The following is a 20,045-nucleotide window of genomic DNA, read 5'->3' on the forward strand; positions in this document are numbered from 1 at the left end:
TATACCGTGATGGAAGCATACATGTCGCTTCGTTGCAAAACATGTTGCACTTTTTCCTTCACCGCCAATGTGCCAGCGAAGTCGACGACGGACTGTGAGATGATGATGAAGTTGCTGCTCTGTTCCGGTTCTGATGACAGGTCGTTTGTGCGAGAGACGGAGAGCGAGGAGGTGTGTGGTTGGGCAGGGAAATCCACCGTGGATCGGTGTACTGCATTACGTCGGCCAGCAACATCACTGCAGGCCGGTGTGTATGCGTGTGAACCAATTCGTGTCGTTCGTTGGCCTCTGACTCCTGATTTAGATTGCCAACAGGAGTTTACACTGGCTCGCCAGTGATGAGACACGTCATGCCGTTATGATTGTTACGCCTGGCGCATAAGTCTGGCATAACCGAAGCATTATCACGTTGATTTATTTGTCGCCGGTGGGTCGTTGCTGCCCTGCTGACATTCGTATGGTATGGTATGGTCCCATACAGGCTGTTAGCTGCAATTATTTCAGATGGGGCGAAAAAGGAATTCCTCTGTAATTTAAAGAGCAGCTTATCACTCCGTCATCCTATGTGCGACAGCTTCCATCTTAAAGACTGATAAGCGTGCTTTTTTAAACATCCGTTCGTTATTTAAAACATGTGTAGTTTTGTAACCTGATTAAGAAGTTTTCATGTACATATTTTAAAAGTTCTTTTACTATGTTGGTTGCAATTAAAATATTTCCGCAAGCTTTAGCCACAAAGAACCTTTTGTAACGGGTTTCTCCTTCCCTCACAAAAAACCGGTTCATTCCGACCGTTCCATAATGCGAATATAAACACCAAATGTGCCACATTTCTGTTTTGGGTTTCAGTTGCTTATTCTTAAATTGTTGCACGATTGTCACGTAATTACAAGAACATTGCTAATTATAAAAGATAAAAGCAAACATAGCAGAAGAAATGGGAATGAAAAACCAAAAGTAAAAATCGTGGCTAAGAACTTTTATGAAAGATGCAAACCGACGCTCCGCCGGAGAACGGACTCCTGATTTTTTTATTGTTGAAAAAGAAAAATATCTTGCTTCACATTCATCATAGTCTACTACATGACTATAGCCTACTCGATTGTTGAAGTTGTAATCGCAAAACTCAACATTTATAGCATAGTATTTACTAAGAACTAATATATATTCCTGATTTACTACGCATCCGAGTTAGTTCTTTTGCGGGAACAATAATATAATGGTAGAATATTAATTTTTTCTGCGATCTTAGGCTTTGCATTCTATGATATAATGTTTTTTTATTCATTCCGATTACATATAATATTTCTGTGGAATAAATCATAGACGTTTTCATTTACAGTAAAGTAGGTAGAACGATCTTGTATCAAGAACGACCGATTTAAATGCTAAACGTCATGAACATTTAATTTATTGCAAGTGGATCTTTTTATTATTTCGCAATTTCTCGATCATCTCAATAAATAATGATTGATTTGGGATTGCAAAAAGTTTGTCAAACAAGGCTTTGCAAGGTCTGGTGTTATAATTTTGGTAATTTTTGAACATTTTAGGATGGCTTTTGGAAAAGGACTTGAGAATTTAATCATATGAGAATACAACATCAATTGTTAAGAGGTTTCGGAGTACCTATAACTTGAAAATTCATCAACTTACCGTTTCGGACTTTGACCTCCTGCTGTATCAGTTACACGTGGCTCGATTATGACCATCTTTTTCGATTTTTGCCTACTGCCTTCGAAACGATTCATCGTTGGGCCCTTCCGTGAGCAGCGGAGGCATGAAACTTGATCTCATCAGCTGGACCGTGTGCCGCCGAGACGTAATGCACTTTCCATCGCGCCCGGAAGGTGGCAATTATCGGCACAAAGGACAGGATGTGGAGGCAATGGCAGGCATAAACCGTGTCGTAAAGAGTGCGCACGGATTGAGCATCAATCGCTTTTTTTTATATCCCTCAACACTCTAAGTGCGCCATCCGTGTACAAATCTGATGTGACGAAGATCGTGACGAGGTTTGTACGACTGTGCGTGACCAAGGTGGGTGTAAACATTCGTAGAGTACACCTAATGATGTGTCTGCAATATCCCCAGAGGGTCAGAAAGTTGTGCTCACCGAGCTCGTTGACGATGGCCGAAAAGAATTCAAGCGCCTTTTTGAAAAGACGCTGCAACGGTCGTGTGTTGCCAAGCAAACGATCGACGACGGTTGAAAGTGGAACACCTTCTCCAACATTTAGGTAATGGAAAAGCAAAAAAAAAAACACGAATCTTTCAAAGATGCCGCCGAGAGCTCGAACCGACAGAAGTCGAATGAAAAGGTGTCCATCCCACAAGTTTGCAACCTACGCATCGGCCAGTTTATCAGTTTTTTATGTTTTGTGGCTGTCAATTTGTTCACCACTTGAGCTTTGCTGCGTCGACCGATCCCAAATGGTTCAGGAATTAGATGGCTTAATAACAAATCAGCTGACATAAAGAGGGACGATCGGTTGAAACTCGTGGGAGCTTTTGTGAGGACTTAGGACAGAAAATCGTAGGAACCAACAATCGATGACTACCTGCACCGATCGAAAGGTTGGTACTTCACAGAGCCTTCCTATAATTACTTTTTTAGCGATACCAGGATTTATTCCTTAACGCTTAACGCTTGAACTATACAAAGTCCCTTCAGTCCAAAGCCCTACCTAGGCTTCTTTTATAGCTGATCCCTCTGCAGGTAAACGACTATACAAGTCGACTTGCATTGATGTTAGTTCAGGAATTTCTTTTCCCGGGAAACTTTCAATATTCTATCCATGTTACGGCGGTTACAAAAATGAGGTCCTTCAGGGCTGGGGACACCCTTTTGGCACTGTTGGAGCAAAGAAGTGTTATCTCAGTGTGTTAATCTCAAATAAATTTTTAAATCAAAAATGAAGTATGGATCCTGTGCCTAAATAAAAGTTAAAGCATTCTTGGTGTTTTTTCTTTTCGACTCCAAAAGATGGGAGGGTAATTTAACTTGTGAAACAAATAAGAAGTATTCATGATTCAAAAAGTCTTTTATTTCGACGAAAAACCTCCATCCAATTTACAAAGAATTCTCCTTTCAACGTTTTCCTACATAACATTTTTATAGTTGAATGTTAAATTATTTGGTAAAAACCAGATTTCAATGGGAAATTGTTGTGGTTGAACTGCACAACGAATTTAAGCTAATACTTAGCATTTGTATTAACAGGCGTCCTAGTACCACAATGATTGAGACGATAGCATAGTGATGCCAATCCAGTGTACATCGTCTCATTAAATGTAAATATAATGAAAGTGTCAAACCGCTGCATGGTGTGTAACACTTCGCAAAGAAGGTCACTACCATAAACCGAGACATCCACAGCGATGAGGTATTAAAAACTGGTAGTTGTTGAGCAGCGGTGGGCAACAGGCAAAATAATAATATACAACAGATATTGCACACTCCCTGTGTCCCAGGCACATGCGTCACCCTTTGGCATGCATTCGATCGACAGAACTGCAGAAGATGGAAAAAATAGGTCGCAACACGGTCTTCGAAGTCTGCGATGGTTACGTAACGCAGGGCTCGTCACGTCCAAGGGGTTCCGTGCTGGGTCAACTACGAACTGCCTTGTGGCCGCGATCGCATGGTATCGTCTTGTTTAATTTAAGATTTTAATTTCATGCTACGCTTGATTTTCTCCCATCCGCCCCTCAGGTGCCATTTAGGTTAAACGGAGCGGCCCACGTCTAGACGTTTGCTTTCGGTCGAACCTGTCGCATCAATGTCGATGCCCTGAGCTGGGTGATAACCGCGGCACAAGCTGATGACGGCACGATGACGAACCTCAACCACGATCTACAGCAGCATCAGCAGCAACAGCAGCCAACGCAGTTGCAACCTGTAGCAACGGCAGAAACGAGGCAAGGACAGCAGCATCGTTATCATCTGCATCATGACCCGGCGTACAACATCACCACTGCCGAGGCAGACCTCGACTACAATAGTGACAACAGTATAGCGGTCCTTCATCAACATCATAATCACCTACACCCGCAACATCACCAGCATCATCAGCAGCAGCAACAACACCATCACCATCGCTATATGCCATCGAGCTCTAGTTCCTGTGATAACACCAAACAGCCGACTCGGCTGGGCGGTGGCAGTTCCAGTGCCGGCGGGTCCTGCGATGAGAACACGCCCAGCGTTTTGGACATCAACCTAGACACCAAGAAGATTTCACTGTAGGTCTCAAGCTGAGCTCCTGATCGTGTGATCGTGAACCAGCAGACGATGACTATGGGCTTTTTCCCCCTTCTGACTTTTCTATTTTCTCCTTACATATTCACCACCCCCTCGGGACCTTCCGGCTCGCCCCCCCCATCTAGTGCTCACCAAAACGGCAGCTCGAGGCACAACTCACCGGCACGTTTCGGCGAGGAGCGGAAGTATGGGAACAACCACCACCACAACCATCACCACCATCATCACATCGAGGTGTACAGCGACGGGGCGAACGGGTTGGACATCAGCAAGCTGGAGGAGGAGATCTCCGAAGACGACCGGGGACCACCGTTACCACCCCGACCGGCCCCGAGGTCCCGCACGCTGCAGCGCATGGAAACGGGTAAGCGGCGACGGTGATTCAGCATTATCTATTTTCCACCGCCCGCGCACCACCGCTCAGGAAGTAGGATAATTGGAGGCCATTTTGCCCCTTTCCGGCCCATGGCCTGGGAAATTATATCAGCATCATACGGAATCGAATACGGAACGACTTTTCGTTGGCCTTTGGTGCCACGTGTAGGGCGTGCAGGAGGGGTCTGCCAACACTTTGTTGCACTGTGCTTGTGCCGTGTATCATTGCTTTTCCCCAATGTGATGGATTCAATTTCCGTGTCGATTTAATATTCGATGGGTTCCCTCTTTCACTGTCAAAAATCAATGAAGCGAGGCTGAAGCGAATTGAAGAACCTGTTGGTTTTAATTTAACTTATTTCAAAAGAATTCAAGCAAATTGGTACAAATCATGGTTGTGGTCCCAAGACGCTTCTTAACTTAAATGTACATGTTTGTCGTCTTTGCTTATCATAGTCAAAATCAACGAGTGGAGTAAACACAAAGTAATGATTGTGAAACAGAGATTGTAACATGTTTTTACTTTTTCAATTAAAAAGAATGTTTTACTATTCTCTTTTCTCTAACAAAAAGTGCGATACGTGCAAAATCAGTTATGGCATTTGGCACTTAAGATCTAAGTAGCAGTAGGTTTAAATCCTACTTCTTTTACAAGGAGTCGTACCACGTGGTCTCATTCGTGTTTGAAAGGACTTGGAACCTCTTTGCTAATACAATTATTTGTTAAATAAATCAATTTTTATTAAAACCCGCTAAAGTTTGCTTTTCAATTGAATGAATGTATTATCATTTCGATCTAACAAGTTCTAACACGTTCAACTGCCATTTTAAGCCAACTTAACCCTTCGGTTGGAAAGGCTGCAGTTGGCCGCCGTGTTTTGCCAGGATGTCTTTCGGCACGTGACGAACGGGTCATGCGCAGGAACACCCAAGATTTCCAGCACACCACCCTTCACCTCGCACAAACAATCACAACCAGCCCAGCACACACCCTCGTGTAAGGATACGCTTCGCAGAAGCTGCTCCTGCGAACCACTACAGACGTGTGCCGTTGTGGGTTCGCTAGTGGCGCGAGGGCTGCTTCTCTGCGTGTTGGCATGTTGTGGCGGCCAAAGTGCAAAAATACCACAGCCAACGCTGGAGCATGGCAATGTGGCAGTAATCCTTAACCACCCACCCTCAACAAGCCACAACAAGGGTGGGCACAGGACATGGGATGCCAGTGCACACACAGGCACAACGTTTTGCTAAACTCATTTCGTCTGTCAAAAGTTTGCTGAACTGGTGCACACTCTTCGCTTTGCGCGGAAAGGAAGTAAACAGATTGTAAGCCAGGGGAAGTGTCCGTAGGTGAATGGCACCCGTGGAAAAGAAATCAGTATCAGTGAATCCCTCCGTTCGGTTCGGTCGAACAGATTGAAGCCACTCCTGCTCAATCGTATCGTACAATCAAGCTTTATCAAAACCGCGAATGTGTGCTTGAATGTATTTTTGTGATTTTTTCCTCGCTGAAAAACAGAAACGCATTCAGAAGAGAGTTGAAAAACTTAAATCTCCATTATCTCCCGCGGAGATAAGCATCATCACATTTTGGCTGGATCCGAAGCGTACAGTGATTGTATAAGTAGTGTTTACCACTTCCAAGCATACCAGTACAATAATAGGAAAGCGGATTGGCAGGATGTTTTGTAAAAGATAGGAGCAGAGCCGAGAACCCAGCGTTCTGCTTCGAGGGCCAGGATTGTTTTTTTGTGTGATAACTGACTGCAATAGATACAACCGATAGTACAACGTCCAGTAACAATAGCAGCATTATTTAGTCTTGTAGTGCATTTTTTGCTGAAGAATTTAATCATGATACGATGAGGTAATCTTTCGGAAGGAAATATTCATAAGAGCTACGAACATAAGGTCGACAGGGCAATGTCATCGAGAGAAACCACTTTACATTTAACCACGGCTGGGGAGAGTGTGTAGCGTTGCGCCTTTCAGGACATTCAAACACAATCGGATAAAAGTTATCGTTTGTGGTGCCTGTGTTTTCGGGCGCGAGTTTGAAGCTCCTGACGGCAAGGGAAACGACAGGCCCTGCAACCACGATGCACGGCTATCCGTTCATGCAGGTCGTGCAGTACAGTGTGCCCACGTGCACCTGGGCCCCACCACCGGTCGAGCCACCGCGTCCACCATCAGCAACAGCGGGTTAATATTCCACGCTAGAGAGAAACTAGCGCATAACAATTTCTCCCAACCGTTCCCTGATTTTTCCCCAGTATGCCATGACACGCTCCGACCCGGAAGCAACATGACAATCTGACAGGCCTACTGGGGTTGTTTCTCGTCCTAACTCGTTTCCGTTTTGTTCATTTGCACGTTTTGTCTTCCCCGTCTTTCCTGCAGCTCCCACATCGTCCGGGGTGAGGAAGTACGTCATCTGGTGTCTCATATGCGGCGGTATCTCCAGCCTTTTGGGTGTCCTGTTTCTGGGCATCTACTTCCTGCTTCGATCGTACACGAGCACGGTGGGCTACTTTGAAACCGTACCAACGTTCGTACCGGCAACATTGGTAAGTAACAGCTTTAAGTTGATGTGAAACTGTCACTTACTAATGGGTACTGTTTTTTTTTCAAATTACTCCCTTCTACAGCTCATGTTGACTGGTATCTGTATAATGAGCCTAGCGAGGCGAAGAAATCGTTACAGCTATCTGGTATGTCGGCATCAACATTTGACACGCATCTCCAGCAATGTTCTAACTATCGCATGCTTTACAGATTAAACTTTCCGGAGCGTGTGGCTTGGCGTCGGCACTGACCTGTGCCCTGGTGACCGTTACCACAACCGTCCTCCACATGAGTCGCCTGCAAGTCCTGCGGGAGTGTGAGTACACGCAGAAAACGCGCACCTGTACCTGCTACTCCGTGACGGCCGACAAGCAAACGGAAGGCGTTGACGATAGCGTCCGGTTCGTGTTTGACTCGACGTCGGACTGTGGCGTCGTACACGGTGCACTCTACTCCTGCCTTCGAGCCGTCTTTGGGCTGTCGGTAGCGGGCGTTTTGGTGGCCGTGTTTAGCTGTATGCTCGTGTACCAGCTGCTGAGTCACGAGCGAAAGAAGATGTACTGGGAGCAGCTGGAACTGCGATGTCGCTCGCTGTACGCCGGCCAACAGGGCCCAGCTTCGGTGCTACCGTCTGGGCCGGGAATGCTCGGGAGTGCCGGAGTGGGTGGTCCTGGGACGGTCGTAAGCGGGCGGACGGGAAACTGTCGGTGCTGCGAGCAGTGCCACGCGCACCGTAATGTTCTCCCGACGGCGTACCCTTGGGAAGGCGACGGTCGCTTCTGGACGCCGGGGCAGGCAGGAAATTTCTACTCGCCGAACCCGGGCGGTGATGAGCCGGGTACGGTCAGTGGTGGCCGGCTGAACACAAGCGGACGACGCATGCCGGGTTGGAGCTGGCCGAGAATGCCCTGGCAGCGGAACGATGCCACACAACGTCTGTCGCCGCACAGTCCGGACTCGCAGTATGGATTTTCGAACGGGCGTTCAGGAATGCCTATGCCGATGGGTGGTGGTGGGGGAGGAGTGGTTGGGGCTTTACTGGGTGATGCCGGCATACAGCCTCGTTACAACGTGATCGATCAGCAGTACGGTATCTGGGGCCCTCCGCCACCGTACTCGGACCCGAACAGTCCGGCACGCCGTGGACGATATCAGTATATCCATCCATCGCAGTGTGGACCGCCATTGATCGATGCGAATGGACCGAGCGGACTACCGCCGAACGGAGGGCCTGGCATTGCCATTCTCGAGTGTCACCAGCATGCCGTCATGGGGGTGGACGTACACGGGATACCCCAGCAATATATGAGCGGACCGACGGGTCCTCCGTCAAACATGGGCAGCTCCGGAGGACATCCACAAGCATCCAACTATTCACGAGGGGGTAGTGGTGCTGGTGGTGGTGGTGGAAGTGGTACCGGTGGCGGTGGTATTTCAAGTGGCCCTCCTGGAAGTTCATCTGGTTGCACAAACGGCGGTGGTACTGGCTGTGGCAATCCCGGAGGCAAGCGCCAGCAAACTGGTGGCTACACCAAAATGCAGACCCAAACAAAAGATAACTACGAAAATACACCCTCCGACAGTGACGGCCCGGGACGTGACCGGTTTTCCAATACGCTTCCCCTGCGGAAAGCGAAGAAACGCGTTGAGACCGCGGGCGCCAAAAGCATCGGACCGAACAACGGCGGGCAGCATCAGCCGGCTAGTCGCGTGAATGTGCAGAATGTATTCGGTACCAGTCAGGTGGTGATGCACTCACAGCACCACGCACCTCCCGGCTCGCTGGAAACGTCTGAAAACGAGTACAACGAGCCAAACTTGCCCTCGAACGGTAATGGTAATGGCGCAGGAAATGTGTTGGGTGATAGTTGCGACCAATCGGCGGAAAATCAGGGCCCAATGGTGGTGCATCCACCGAAAACGCGACGGCTAAAGTCGACACCCGGAGGAATCGAGAACAGTGGTTTCCAAACGGTGGAGTCACTCGAGGCGGAGGCGGCCCTCAGCGGGAAGTTACTGGAACCGACCGAATCGGAGGTCTACTTTGCCGACGTGAGTAGCTGCTGCAATATGTCGGTGAAAAACGACAACTACTACGAAGACGCAGGCCAAAGAAGGAAGAAGGACAAACAGGTAGTTCAGCACCAGCATCAGCATCAACATCAACAGCAACAATTGCACCAGGACCAGGCGGACGACTACATCGCACAGCGCTTTGGTAAACGGGAACCATCGGTTAGGAGTCGTCTTCCATTTCCCCAGGCGTCGCTTCCTCTCGGGCACGACACATCTTCAGGATCGGGATTCGGCGGTACTGGAGGCGATAAGCCACCGGTGATGCCTCGATCGTCCCTGCTGCCCAAGGATATCTCCCGCCAGAGCATGTGTTCAGTGGATTCGGGCGAAAAGACGGACTACACGGACCTCTCGCCGGCCACCCCTAGTACAAACAACAATAACTTCCCGTCGATAGCAGCGGCCAACGGGGCAACGGGTGCTGCCAGCGGGAACAAACCAATGGCTAGCCTTGAACCGACGACTGTGCGGGCAGCAGATCACGATGGCGGTCCGGGGGGCTGCAATTTCATCGCCTCCTACCCGTACTCCTCCAACGAGCAGAGCCAGGAGGCGCACCGACGATCGACCAAAAACCTTCACGACATCTTCCTGGCGCCCGACTCGCAGTACGAGGTAATGAAAGAATTGCATAGATTTAAGACGACACCACTAACGCTAACACCCTTCGAACTGCCTTCGTCAACTCCTTCATCACCATCATCACCGTCCTCCTCCCACCAGGATATGCCGGTACCATTCCCTCCTGCCTCGTTCGGTTCCGCCCCACCGACCACATCGGCCACGATGTCAACGTCGGCGCTAGCTCCTCCTCCTCCGACGACGACGACGACGTCGATGAAGCCAAAGTCACCGAAGAACCTCAACATTACGCCGATCAAACGCCAGAGTCTCGGCACCAACATCAGCTCGATCATACAGAACCTCAGCGGCAACGATGTTGGGCTGCTGTACCCAGAGGGCCTTCGCCACTCGGCCACTGGACAGAGCAGCGGGGCACCGTCGTCCGGTGGGATACGATCGGACATCAACGACAGTGTGAGCAGCAACGAGGACAACGAGGAACTAACCGACGGCATCGAGCGATTAGGCGTCGACCGGCGCTTGTGAGACGAAGTGTACGTGTGAGCGAGCTCGGACTGAATGCTGCCAGGTGACGACTCGCACACCAGAAACAATCAATAGAGCCATTTCCCCCGTGTCCCGTAACCAGAGGTTCCAAAGTTTGGTGTACCATCGGGGTTTCGGCCGGTGCGCTGTACAAAGGAATAGCAGAAAATTCTCAACTCTCGTGTGTAAGTACGTTCCATCCAAATCAAATCAAGAAACGAGAACGGTGAAGCCGTAGCTATTCACCTACTATTAAATACCGCATCCATCCGTAAAATGCCGCTCAAAAATAGCGTCCAATTTGCCGTCGTGTAGCCTGAACACCGTGTGTCAGAAACAATAGGAATCAGAATATCGTTATAAATTAGAACGCACACGCTCAGTTATTCTCCTAACTGCACTGATAGTGATTGTCCTTCCTACCCGTCACCAGTAGAGCCGGTTGTGTTGTAAATTGCATTTGGTTACTTCGACGACTTCGTATACTAGCGGAATCGTTCTGCACCGTCGAGTTCTTGCGGTTCAAGTTCACGATGTTACGCGTTCATCCATTCCGCGTGGCTCAAAGTCAGGGTCTCTGGCGTATATGGGGTGGTTTGTAAAGTCCTTGGCCGTGTGGTTTCTTACCGTTGTCTATTCAATTGAATCGGCATTAGAAGCCTATTTATCTAATCATTCTTTGAATTAGATTTGGCAGAAAACGGTATTTCACGAAATTGACTGTATTTCATGACAAATGTTAATACACTGCTACTCTACAAAGTCTTTGCGCAATCTGGTTCGGTGAATTTGAACCTTTTTCTTGATCGTCTCTAATTGTTTGAAAGTATATCATATTGAATTTATAACATGGATCAGAAGCAGTATTTTTCTTTGAGATACTTTCGCGGGATGCAATGTCTTAGCTATTCGGTGTTCTTTCCTTCCCGCAATAAATTGAACTCATTGAACATCAAAATTCATTGAACATCATTGAACTCAAAGGCAGACAGAGAAGGTGCAGACATGTACAGATGGCGTAAAAGAATCGGTGAGTTAAATAGGTATAATAAATTGAACCAGAATGACGCTCGACCAAGAACCGTTTTGGACAGAAACGAAACTTTTGTATTGGAAAAGGATCTTATAAATTCTACAAACTCAAAAACGCTGGTCATAAACAGAGATTTTTCACTACACTCGAATTGGAATAATGTTCATACACTTGTAGAAAAATATTTTGTGACTTTTTATGCTATTCAAGCCCATACATTATGCAACAGATATTACTAAATATAAATGTGCAAAACCATATTGTACAAAGACTTAATTGAGCAGCTGTACGTTTTCCGCCGTGTAAAAGAAATTGGTGCCAGTAAGAACAATAATCTTACATTAACGGCATTATACTTTTGTTTTGCTGGTAGAAAAAAATCAGCATATAATTGAAACTGAAATTATAATGATTTAACAAGGAACGAATGCAAGATATTAATTTGCACACCAAATGATCTCCACAATTTTGGTAGCTTTAATAGGATGGGTTTTAAATTGTCTCACCAACTCGGCAGCGTAAGCTTTAGTGGAGCATTGTTTAATAAGGTACACGCATTTGTTAAATAGTTTCGAAAATGAGATTTACTTAGACTGATTGAATTTCATTCGTGACCGCGAGTCAGTAATGAGATACGTGAAATCGATTGTGGAAATTATATTTTAGTTTGTATTTTAATCGTCTACTCAAAGGTTTTTTTCATGGCACCTGAGGACGCATTTGTGTTATTAGGAATTAGTGTATATACATTTAGTAAAACCCGTTACAATCTTACATTAGAACCCGTTACAACCTTAAAACAAACCGAAATTATGCAAAGAGAAGCAACATCTCTGCCATCTGTGCGATTATGTTCAGATGATATCCATTACTGTTATTTAGAAGAGATAAAAAGCTTTATGCCATGATCGTTGTAAAGATTTCCTTCCGCTTTTCGATTTCTGTTAGTTCCCCTTAGCGGAGGATTGTTTAGTATTAACGTAGAAAAAACAAAAAATACATTCACTTATATCAGTCCCGTTGTTCGTTGTCCTTAGTGAACCATAAGGAATGTCTATTTATGGTAGAAAAAGCGTCAATGTCCGACCGTTGGGTAACAAAAACAAAATCATGTTTAAACGAAACAACTACATGAAGTAATCAATCGATTATGTATAAAATAATGCACCGAAATTGCAAGCATCTAAAAGAAAAAGGCTGCCATGTCTCAACCGTACCGGGACGAAGAGAAAGTAGAAATAAATTATGCGATGGAGCTAACATAAATAGGCAAACTCAGCTCCTTTTGATGGTGGTTAAAGGAAAGGCTGGTATTTGTTTATGAAACTGTCGTATTTCATTCATATTCGTATAGGGCATCAAAAGACGAATCTTCAAAAAATTTCCACAGCCCTCCGAGGACGCACTTCTGGTATATCCGTATATCGCGAACGTAGGGCAACTTTGGTTGGTCAGGAACAACCACGTGCGAAACAAGCGAAGGTTAATGAACGAAAGAGACTTTGTGGATAACGTTCGACACAGCTTCAAATTTGATAAAAATTCATCGTCTCGTCAAAAAGAATTAAACAGAAGGCTTAAGAAAAAACATTGCATGACGGTGCATATTCATATATAACTACTAATAATAGTGTTACTGACAAAATGGCTCAGCGAAGAATGGCATGCGGAAATTCACAAAAAGAATAAAACGAATGTATTCATTTGTTAAACACGCCTGGCACGGCAATCCGAATGTGAACTATAATAAAAGAGGATGAAAATAATGTGGTTTTCGTATTTTATTTCGCAATCTAGTTATTTAAAGTCCTGTAAAACTTGGAAGTGAGAAAACAAATGCAGAAGCGCGATTACAGTATGTCCCATAAAAAATGCGAAAATCGGTACCTTAGATTCAAATAATTTTTTTCAAACAAAATAATGAAACAAATTGTAATTTTAGTTAGGGCATCGTTTCTTAAGCCTTTAATGATTACATTAATAATTAGATATTCCATTTTTTTGATCGCCTCCTCCATACGGGAACAAAATCGAGAGCATACCTTCTGAATGTATGAGTCAGTTTTCGAGATCCACGCCTTGGCAATTGAAGCTGTCAGGGATTCAAAGATGGTGTTAGAACGTTCACAGGCCTTAACCTGAGCTTGTGCCCATGTTGTTTAATCCAAAGGATTCAAGTCCGGGCTGGTGGGAGGTCAAATGTAATTGCCAAAAATTCCATGTTTTCTTCAGCCACGGTTGAGTCTTTTTTGAGGTACGTCACGGGGCTCCATCCTATTGGAAAATGACGTGTTTTTGTGCTCCAAAGTTGGTTTTTATCCATGGCAGAACGTGGTCCTCGGTATTACATTTTAATTCAGCTTTGATAAATGCTCAAGGCATTTTAAAACTCCGGCTGAATGTTTGGTTGTAAACTTGATTTTCAGGTTCTCTGGAACATCCTCAATTTTCTTCGGCGATATAAATCTATCTGCACGTGCGTTAGACACGGGATCGACGATGAATATTTTTTCATCAGAGAATACGATGACGGCATTCTTTTGTTTTGATGTTGAGACCAAACGTGTCGAGAACTCCAGCCGTAGTTGTTTGATTCGGTCTGTTACAAGGTGACGCTTTACTCAGACTCTGGACGAACATTTCAAGTCATGTTTGATCAACCTATGCATGGTAAATTTTGAAATATCGGCTTCCTTCCGAATCGATTTTTCGTCTCACTCAACCTCTCATTGATCTGATGACCTTCGGCGTGCGAGTGGACCGTGGATGGCCACTTCCTGGCTTCATGGGATGTGGTCCATCAAGCTTCTTTATAGGCTCTGTCTACATGTCCTAGTTTTGGCTCCTCAGATCGAGCCAATCTTGACGATGTAATCAAATTATTTGTTCGTTTTTATTCATGGAAGAAAGAAAATACAACTTTAACATTCCCCTAAGGAAAAGCTGGAAAATGGAAAGATTTGTGAAAATTGCATTTTCCATACAATCGAATCAAATATACGATGTATAAGTAAAACTAAGAAACCGCTTGGCCAATCTTAACGAAGTTCTGGGATGATTTTTTCCTTCTTACCCATAGCGATTAAAATTGTGACAAATCATGAGTCAGAATTTACCGATGATCGAATAATTTAATCTCGGTTAATCAACACGCGATCGCCTAGATTACGTATATTTGGTTTTGATAGGCGTTGAATGTATTTTGTTGAGTGGCAGAAAAGAGTTCTGTTGCTAAACACATATAAATGTTGAGTATTTAAGTTCAGGGAAATCTATCAAACAAGTTTGCAAGTACGTCGCCGGAAGGGATATGGCTGTATTCAGCATTGAAGGAGACGAGATAAGTATCAGACGAGCCGATGCGTTGTTGTGCATTCCGCAGTTTTTGTTTTTTATTTCAATGTTTAGTTTATTTGAAGAATGGTTAAAGAATTCACCAAGAACTCTTGAGTCAGGAGCACAGCAAGCAAAAAAAAAAACACACACACACAAGAAACAAGATTCCAACTTGCAGTCAAATTAAAAATGTTCTGCTTCGTGAATAGTAACGTGGGCTTGCAACCCACTATTTGCCAAATCGCTTCAACTAAAAATGATATATCACAAATGTTTATGTGAACTATGCCCCATGGTATTGAAACTAAGATTGGTTGGGTGCACGTACAATTTTAGCTGCTTAAAAAACCTATGCTAATGACTCCAGCTGGACCATTGCGCTATAATAAATTGATTAATCGTATTGAAAATGAAAACGAAGCCATGAATCGTTCACTGGAATTTTTAAACATTCTTTCAATTTATCTGATATGCCGCAACTTAAAGATGGATCTGTTATTGTTATGTGTCGACATCTTCATACGCCAAAAAGATGGGGCTTTCCTTGAATGGCAATTCTTTGTTTTTTTTTTCAATATTAGTGTATTATTATTATTGGACCAGGCGAAGTTCGTTGGGTCAGCTTGTTAACTATAATTTAAGAATATTAACAAACAGTTTATATACTGGTCGAAAGATATGTGGCCACCATGCTGGTTTCCGGGTTACTCAATATGGTGCTTTATGAAGGTCAAGGCTTACTCTAAACGCCACCTAATTATGACAAGCCTCCGGAAAACATTGGCCAGTTTTTTGAGAGAATTAGATCAAACCTACATTTTTAAGACTGGCAGTGCATTCCGCAAGCGCATGGAGACTATATTGGTCACAAATGGCAACTCAATCAAAGACTTACATGCTTAACAACATCGACATTCACGTCCCTTTAGAATAAATGAAAAAATTACATCCTAAAAATTTTGAGGTTATTTCAAATTTTGTAATTGCTAAATGGTGCATACATTATCACGCATACGGTATCTTAAAGATAATCCGTCTCATCTCAATCCTGTGCAGGGGTGGGCCATCATCATCATCATCATCATCATTATCATCATCATCATCATCATCATCATTATCACTGGTCTAGAGGCAAAGTGCATGGGTGTTGTTCCGGAGGTACGGAGTTTGAATCTGGGACTGGAAAAACCAGTTCGATATCTTCTTTGTTGGCGTAACGACCGGCAACCTTCCTACAGGGGAGAGAACGGTTTTGGATTCGAACCCACGCCGTCGAGACAATCGACATTCATAGGCCGATTTTCTAACCGGCTTACAGAGCCATACGTATCTGTAATTTCCTTCTACATTTGTCACTCGTACTGATCCAGGTACTTGGGTCTTGAGCCAGAGGTTTGGTGCACAAGTCCAGTCTAGGAAAAATATTTTATCATGCAAAATTTAATTTTTCTTCAAAATCGACGTTTACCATTCAACTAACGATATTTCCTCACATACAGTACCAGGAATTCAAAGTCGGACACTTGAAAATTGAACAATCTTTTCACTTTGAGGTAAGTTATCTTCTTCTTCAAAGCAGCTAGCGACACGAAACTGCACAGGAGACTTCTCCAACCTTTGTTCTTTGCGAATATTAAAAAAAACAAATAAAAAATACAATTCAATTGCGGAAATGATGGAACACGAATGAAAAAAGTCTTGTTTTCGAGCCAGGCACTAAAAGTCGGACACCTTACACATCACACAGAAACCATTGTTTTACTCTTTGGTAGCATTACCATTGGCAGTTATTACTGCTTGTATTCTTTTGGGTACACTTTCAACTAACTTCAGACAAATTTTTTGGTCAACCTTTTCCAATTCTTCTTTCACTAATGATTCCAATATTGATAAGTTGGATGGCTAATGTTTAGCAACATTTTTCTTTAACGAATGTCACGAACGAATGTAACGAACATGTTTAATTACATTTAAGTCTGCAGACTGTGGGGGGTTAAGAAAACAAATGGACAGTTGTAGAGCAACCACATCTTCGTCATGAAAGCTGTATGTTAAAGATTGTTGCCCAGATAAAATCTAGAGTTGTTCGTGCTGCCTAGTTCTTCAACACTCGCATTGATGTAATAAATTGCATCCATGTTTCCACGAATGACATGCAGTTTTCCTAACCCCTGGGCAGCCATACAACCCCAAATCATTATATATCCACCCTTCTTGATTCGCAGTCTTTATGGTGAACTTTTCATCGAAAGATTCACCAGCTTTCCTCCTTACATATTGGCAGTCATGTGATGCATAAAGGTTAATTTTTGTTTCGTTTCTAAGCAAAACCTGTCAAAATAATCAAATCTAGCTACAACATGGTTGTTTGAGAAGTTTTTAGTAAAATAAAGGTGATACCTATGATCAAAATTCTACATCTTTATCCATGCATTATTTTGCGAAATCAAGCCGTAGTTAACTTTTTTTTCGGATGTGACTAGTTTTTTTACAGCCATTCTTCCAAACAAATGGGGTTTTCTAAGAAAACGCCGTACAGTTAAATCATCAAAATGTAATCCACGCATGTCACGCAGCCTTTTTTGAAGTTCAACAGCACTCGTAAATGGGTTTGAACGAACTTGTCTAATAACGTTCCGTCCGTCTTGATCGCTAATTTTACGTATTTTTTCTCTATTATTAGTTTTATTTTGTATTTCAACTTGTGCTACGGTTCCTCGGCAAGACTGGGGTTTTGTTCTTGGTAAACCCGTGTTCGAGTCCCGCTTCCACTTAGAAGAAGTGAACTTGTAAAAAGCATTTTTCGCGTGAGCTTTAAAAGTAAAGATTTTAATTGGTGATACGATTTTTTCATGCAGTCCCTACAGGTATGCAATGTTTAACACGTTGATACGTTAAACGCCATGTCAGTCCCTGGGAACTAACGGTGAAGTTTCCGTTAATGGCACGCCACATATACAGGCGAGTTTAGGCGAACAAATGTATTTGAAACGGCGGCGCGCCCACAGCGAGCGCTGCTCATAACAAGGGAGTTTGTTATGCTTTTGTTAAATAAGGACTAACCGCACCCTAGGTTGATTGCGTAGCTGAATATTATCGGTCCACACAACGGTTCAAATAATTGCAGGACGAAATTAACCATACCGCACCCTAAGTTGATTGCGTAGCCGAATATTGACTGTCCACACAACGATTGAAATAATCGTAGCTCAAAATTAACGAATTCTCAAATTCTCTCAAAAAAACGAACGAAAAAGTCAGTACACAGCAGGCTAAAACAGAAACAAAAATCATTTACTTTGTGTGGAACAATTATTATAGAAAAATAAAAATGAAGGATTGTTCTTTGCACTATCCTCTTCATTTTGATGTACAGTATGTCCCATAAAAAATGCGAAAATTTTCAATGCGTATTTTTGGATAGCTTTAAACGTTATTTTTGCCGTGGTGCCGTGGTGTGTGTGTGTAATCATCTGGTAGTAGACTCTAAGACGATGTCATCAAAACAGTGGTTCTTGAGTAATAAAGTTTGTTCGCAGAAAATTGTTCGCTTTATGTTTCATATCTACGCCAATATTTCGAAATCAACCATGCATCGGGTGATCAAAGATGACTTGAAATATTCGTCCAGAGTCAGAGGAAACCGTCATCTTGCACCAGATCGAATCAAACAACTACGGCTGAAGTTCTCGAAGCATTTGGTGTTCACATCAAAATAAAAGAATACCGTCATCGTATTCTCTTGATGAAAAAATGTTCATCGTCGATCCCGTATCTAACACACGTACAGACAGGTTTGTATCGCCGAAGAAGATTGCTGATGTTTCAGAGAACCTGAAAATCAAGTTTACAACCAAACATTCGGCCGGAGTCATAGAGTTTAGTTTAATATTTAAATTTAATAATAATAAAAAAAATTAATACCGAGATTAATATGAACATTTTGAAGAACCACGTTCTGCCATGGATGAAAACCGCCTTTGAAGCACAAAACTACGTCTTTTGCCAATAGGATAACGTACCGCGATGTTCCTCAAAAACGACTCGTGACTGAAGAAAAACATGGATTGAAGGTTAACGTTCTAGCCCCATTGTAGGTTTGTTTGAACGAGTTTGAATTCCCGAGATATGCTCAAAATTGTACCGTCGCACCCTAACTAACATGGACCTAAAAAGTGAGTACACACCACAATGTTTCATTATGTTTTGTATTTTATTTTGCATTAACTTGTTTTTTTTTGTGGTTGTTTGATGTTTTATGACAAAATGTGTACGTCTTAAGCAGTTCAGCTGGGATTGATAACAAATTTCATTCTTCTTTGGCCCACATTTTAGCCCCGATCGAAATAACGACGGCCGGGGCCTTATTTACTCTTTTACCATTTCAGTTCCTGGTGACCGACGTGTCGTGAACGGAAACTTCACCGTCAGTCTCCAGGGACTGACATGGCGTGTGTCGTGTTAACACATACATGGTACAGAATCGAATCGGTAACACCGTTGAACCGTTCCCATCCGGAATTTTTGAACCCTTGTGGTGCGAAAGCGATACCAGATGTGAGTGGTGTGTGCGTCTTTCTTCGATCCACGGAGAAAGCGTGACTGGTTCGCGATAGAAACGCTTATTGCTAGACGGGTAGATCAGGGGTCGGTACAAGTTTTCCAAAAAGGGTCAGAAGATTAAAGAGAAACCGAAAGCGCGGGCCGGATACCTTGAACGATTATTTAATATTATCAAAGTAACAGTTAACCCTTTTGAATAGAGTATCAACTTCATAAATAGTACATTAAAAGTGGTGTAAGCTAAACTATTTAAATTTTTTTCGTTACCCTTTTTTTAAAAATTTCCAAACATATTTTCGTTGAATTTTGATCAATATTTATTGTTATTGATATTATGTACTGGTTGATTTATTTTTTTGCTAATAATTTTTTTCAATTGTACTTGAAATTAATCATGTACACAAATCATTTTAAAATAGCTGAAGCTTGAATGAAGCTATTTTGGATGCAAAGTAAAGGAGTTATTCCCGTCGGATTTTTTACGACGCTAGGAAACGATCAATAATGCAAATTTGATAGAAAAAGTGTACGAGAAAGTTACTTGATATTGAACAACTCGTTGAACAATTTTAATCTTCATTTTGGGAGGAAAACCTAACATCGTGAACAAATCGGATAAAAATTGAGATGGATTTTTTTTTATGAACCACTAATATTTTATTACGGGCCGGATAAAATCATTTGGTGGGATTTGACCCGCGGGACGGACTTTGCCGACCCCTG

At 43.4% G+C, this 20,045-nt stretch overlaps 1 protein-coding gene across 1 annotated transcript; it reads left to right on the forward strand.

Annotated features, from left to right (window-relative positions):
- The first annotated feature begins 3,835 nt into the window (after positions 1 to 3,835).
- On the forward strand, positions 3,836 to 10,737 carry LOC131264653 (uncharacterized). Its single transcript, XM_058266923.1, has 6 exons — positions 3,836 to 4,245; positions 4,390 to 4,628; positions 7,040 to 7,206; positions 7,288 to 7,350; positions 7,415 to 9,337; positions 9,374 to 10,737. The coding sequence occupies exons 1-6, from the start codon at positions 3,836 to 3,838 to the stop codon at positions 10,388 to 10,390; spliced, it is 3,819 nt and encodes a 1,272-aa protein (XP_058122906.1). The 3' UTR covers positions 10,391 to 10,737.
- The last annotated feature ends 9,308 nt before the right edge of the window (positions 10,738 to 20,045 follow it).

Source organism: Anopheles coustani, chromosome 2 (assembly GCF_943734705.1).
Source record: "Anopheles coustani chromosome 2, idAnoCousDA_361_x.2, whole genome shotgun sequence".
Taxonomy (NCBI): domain Eukaryota; kingdom Metazoa; phylum Arthropoda; class Insecta; order Diptera; family Culicidae; genus Anopheles; species Anopheles coustani.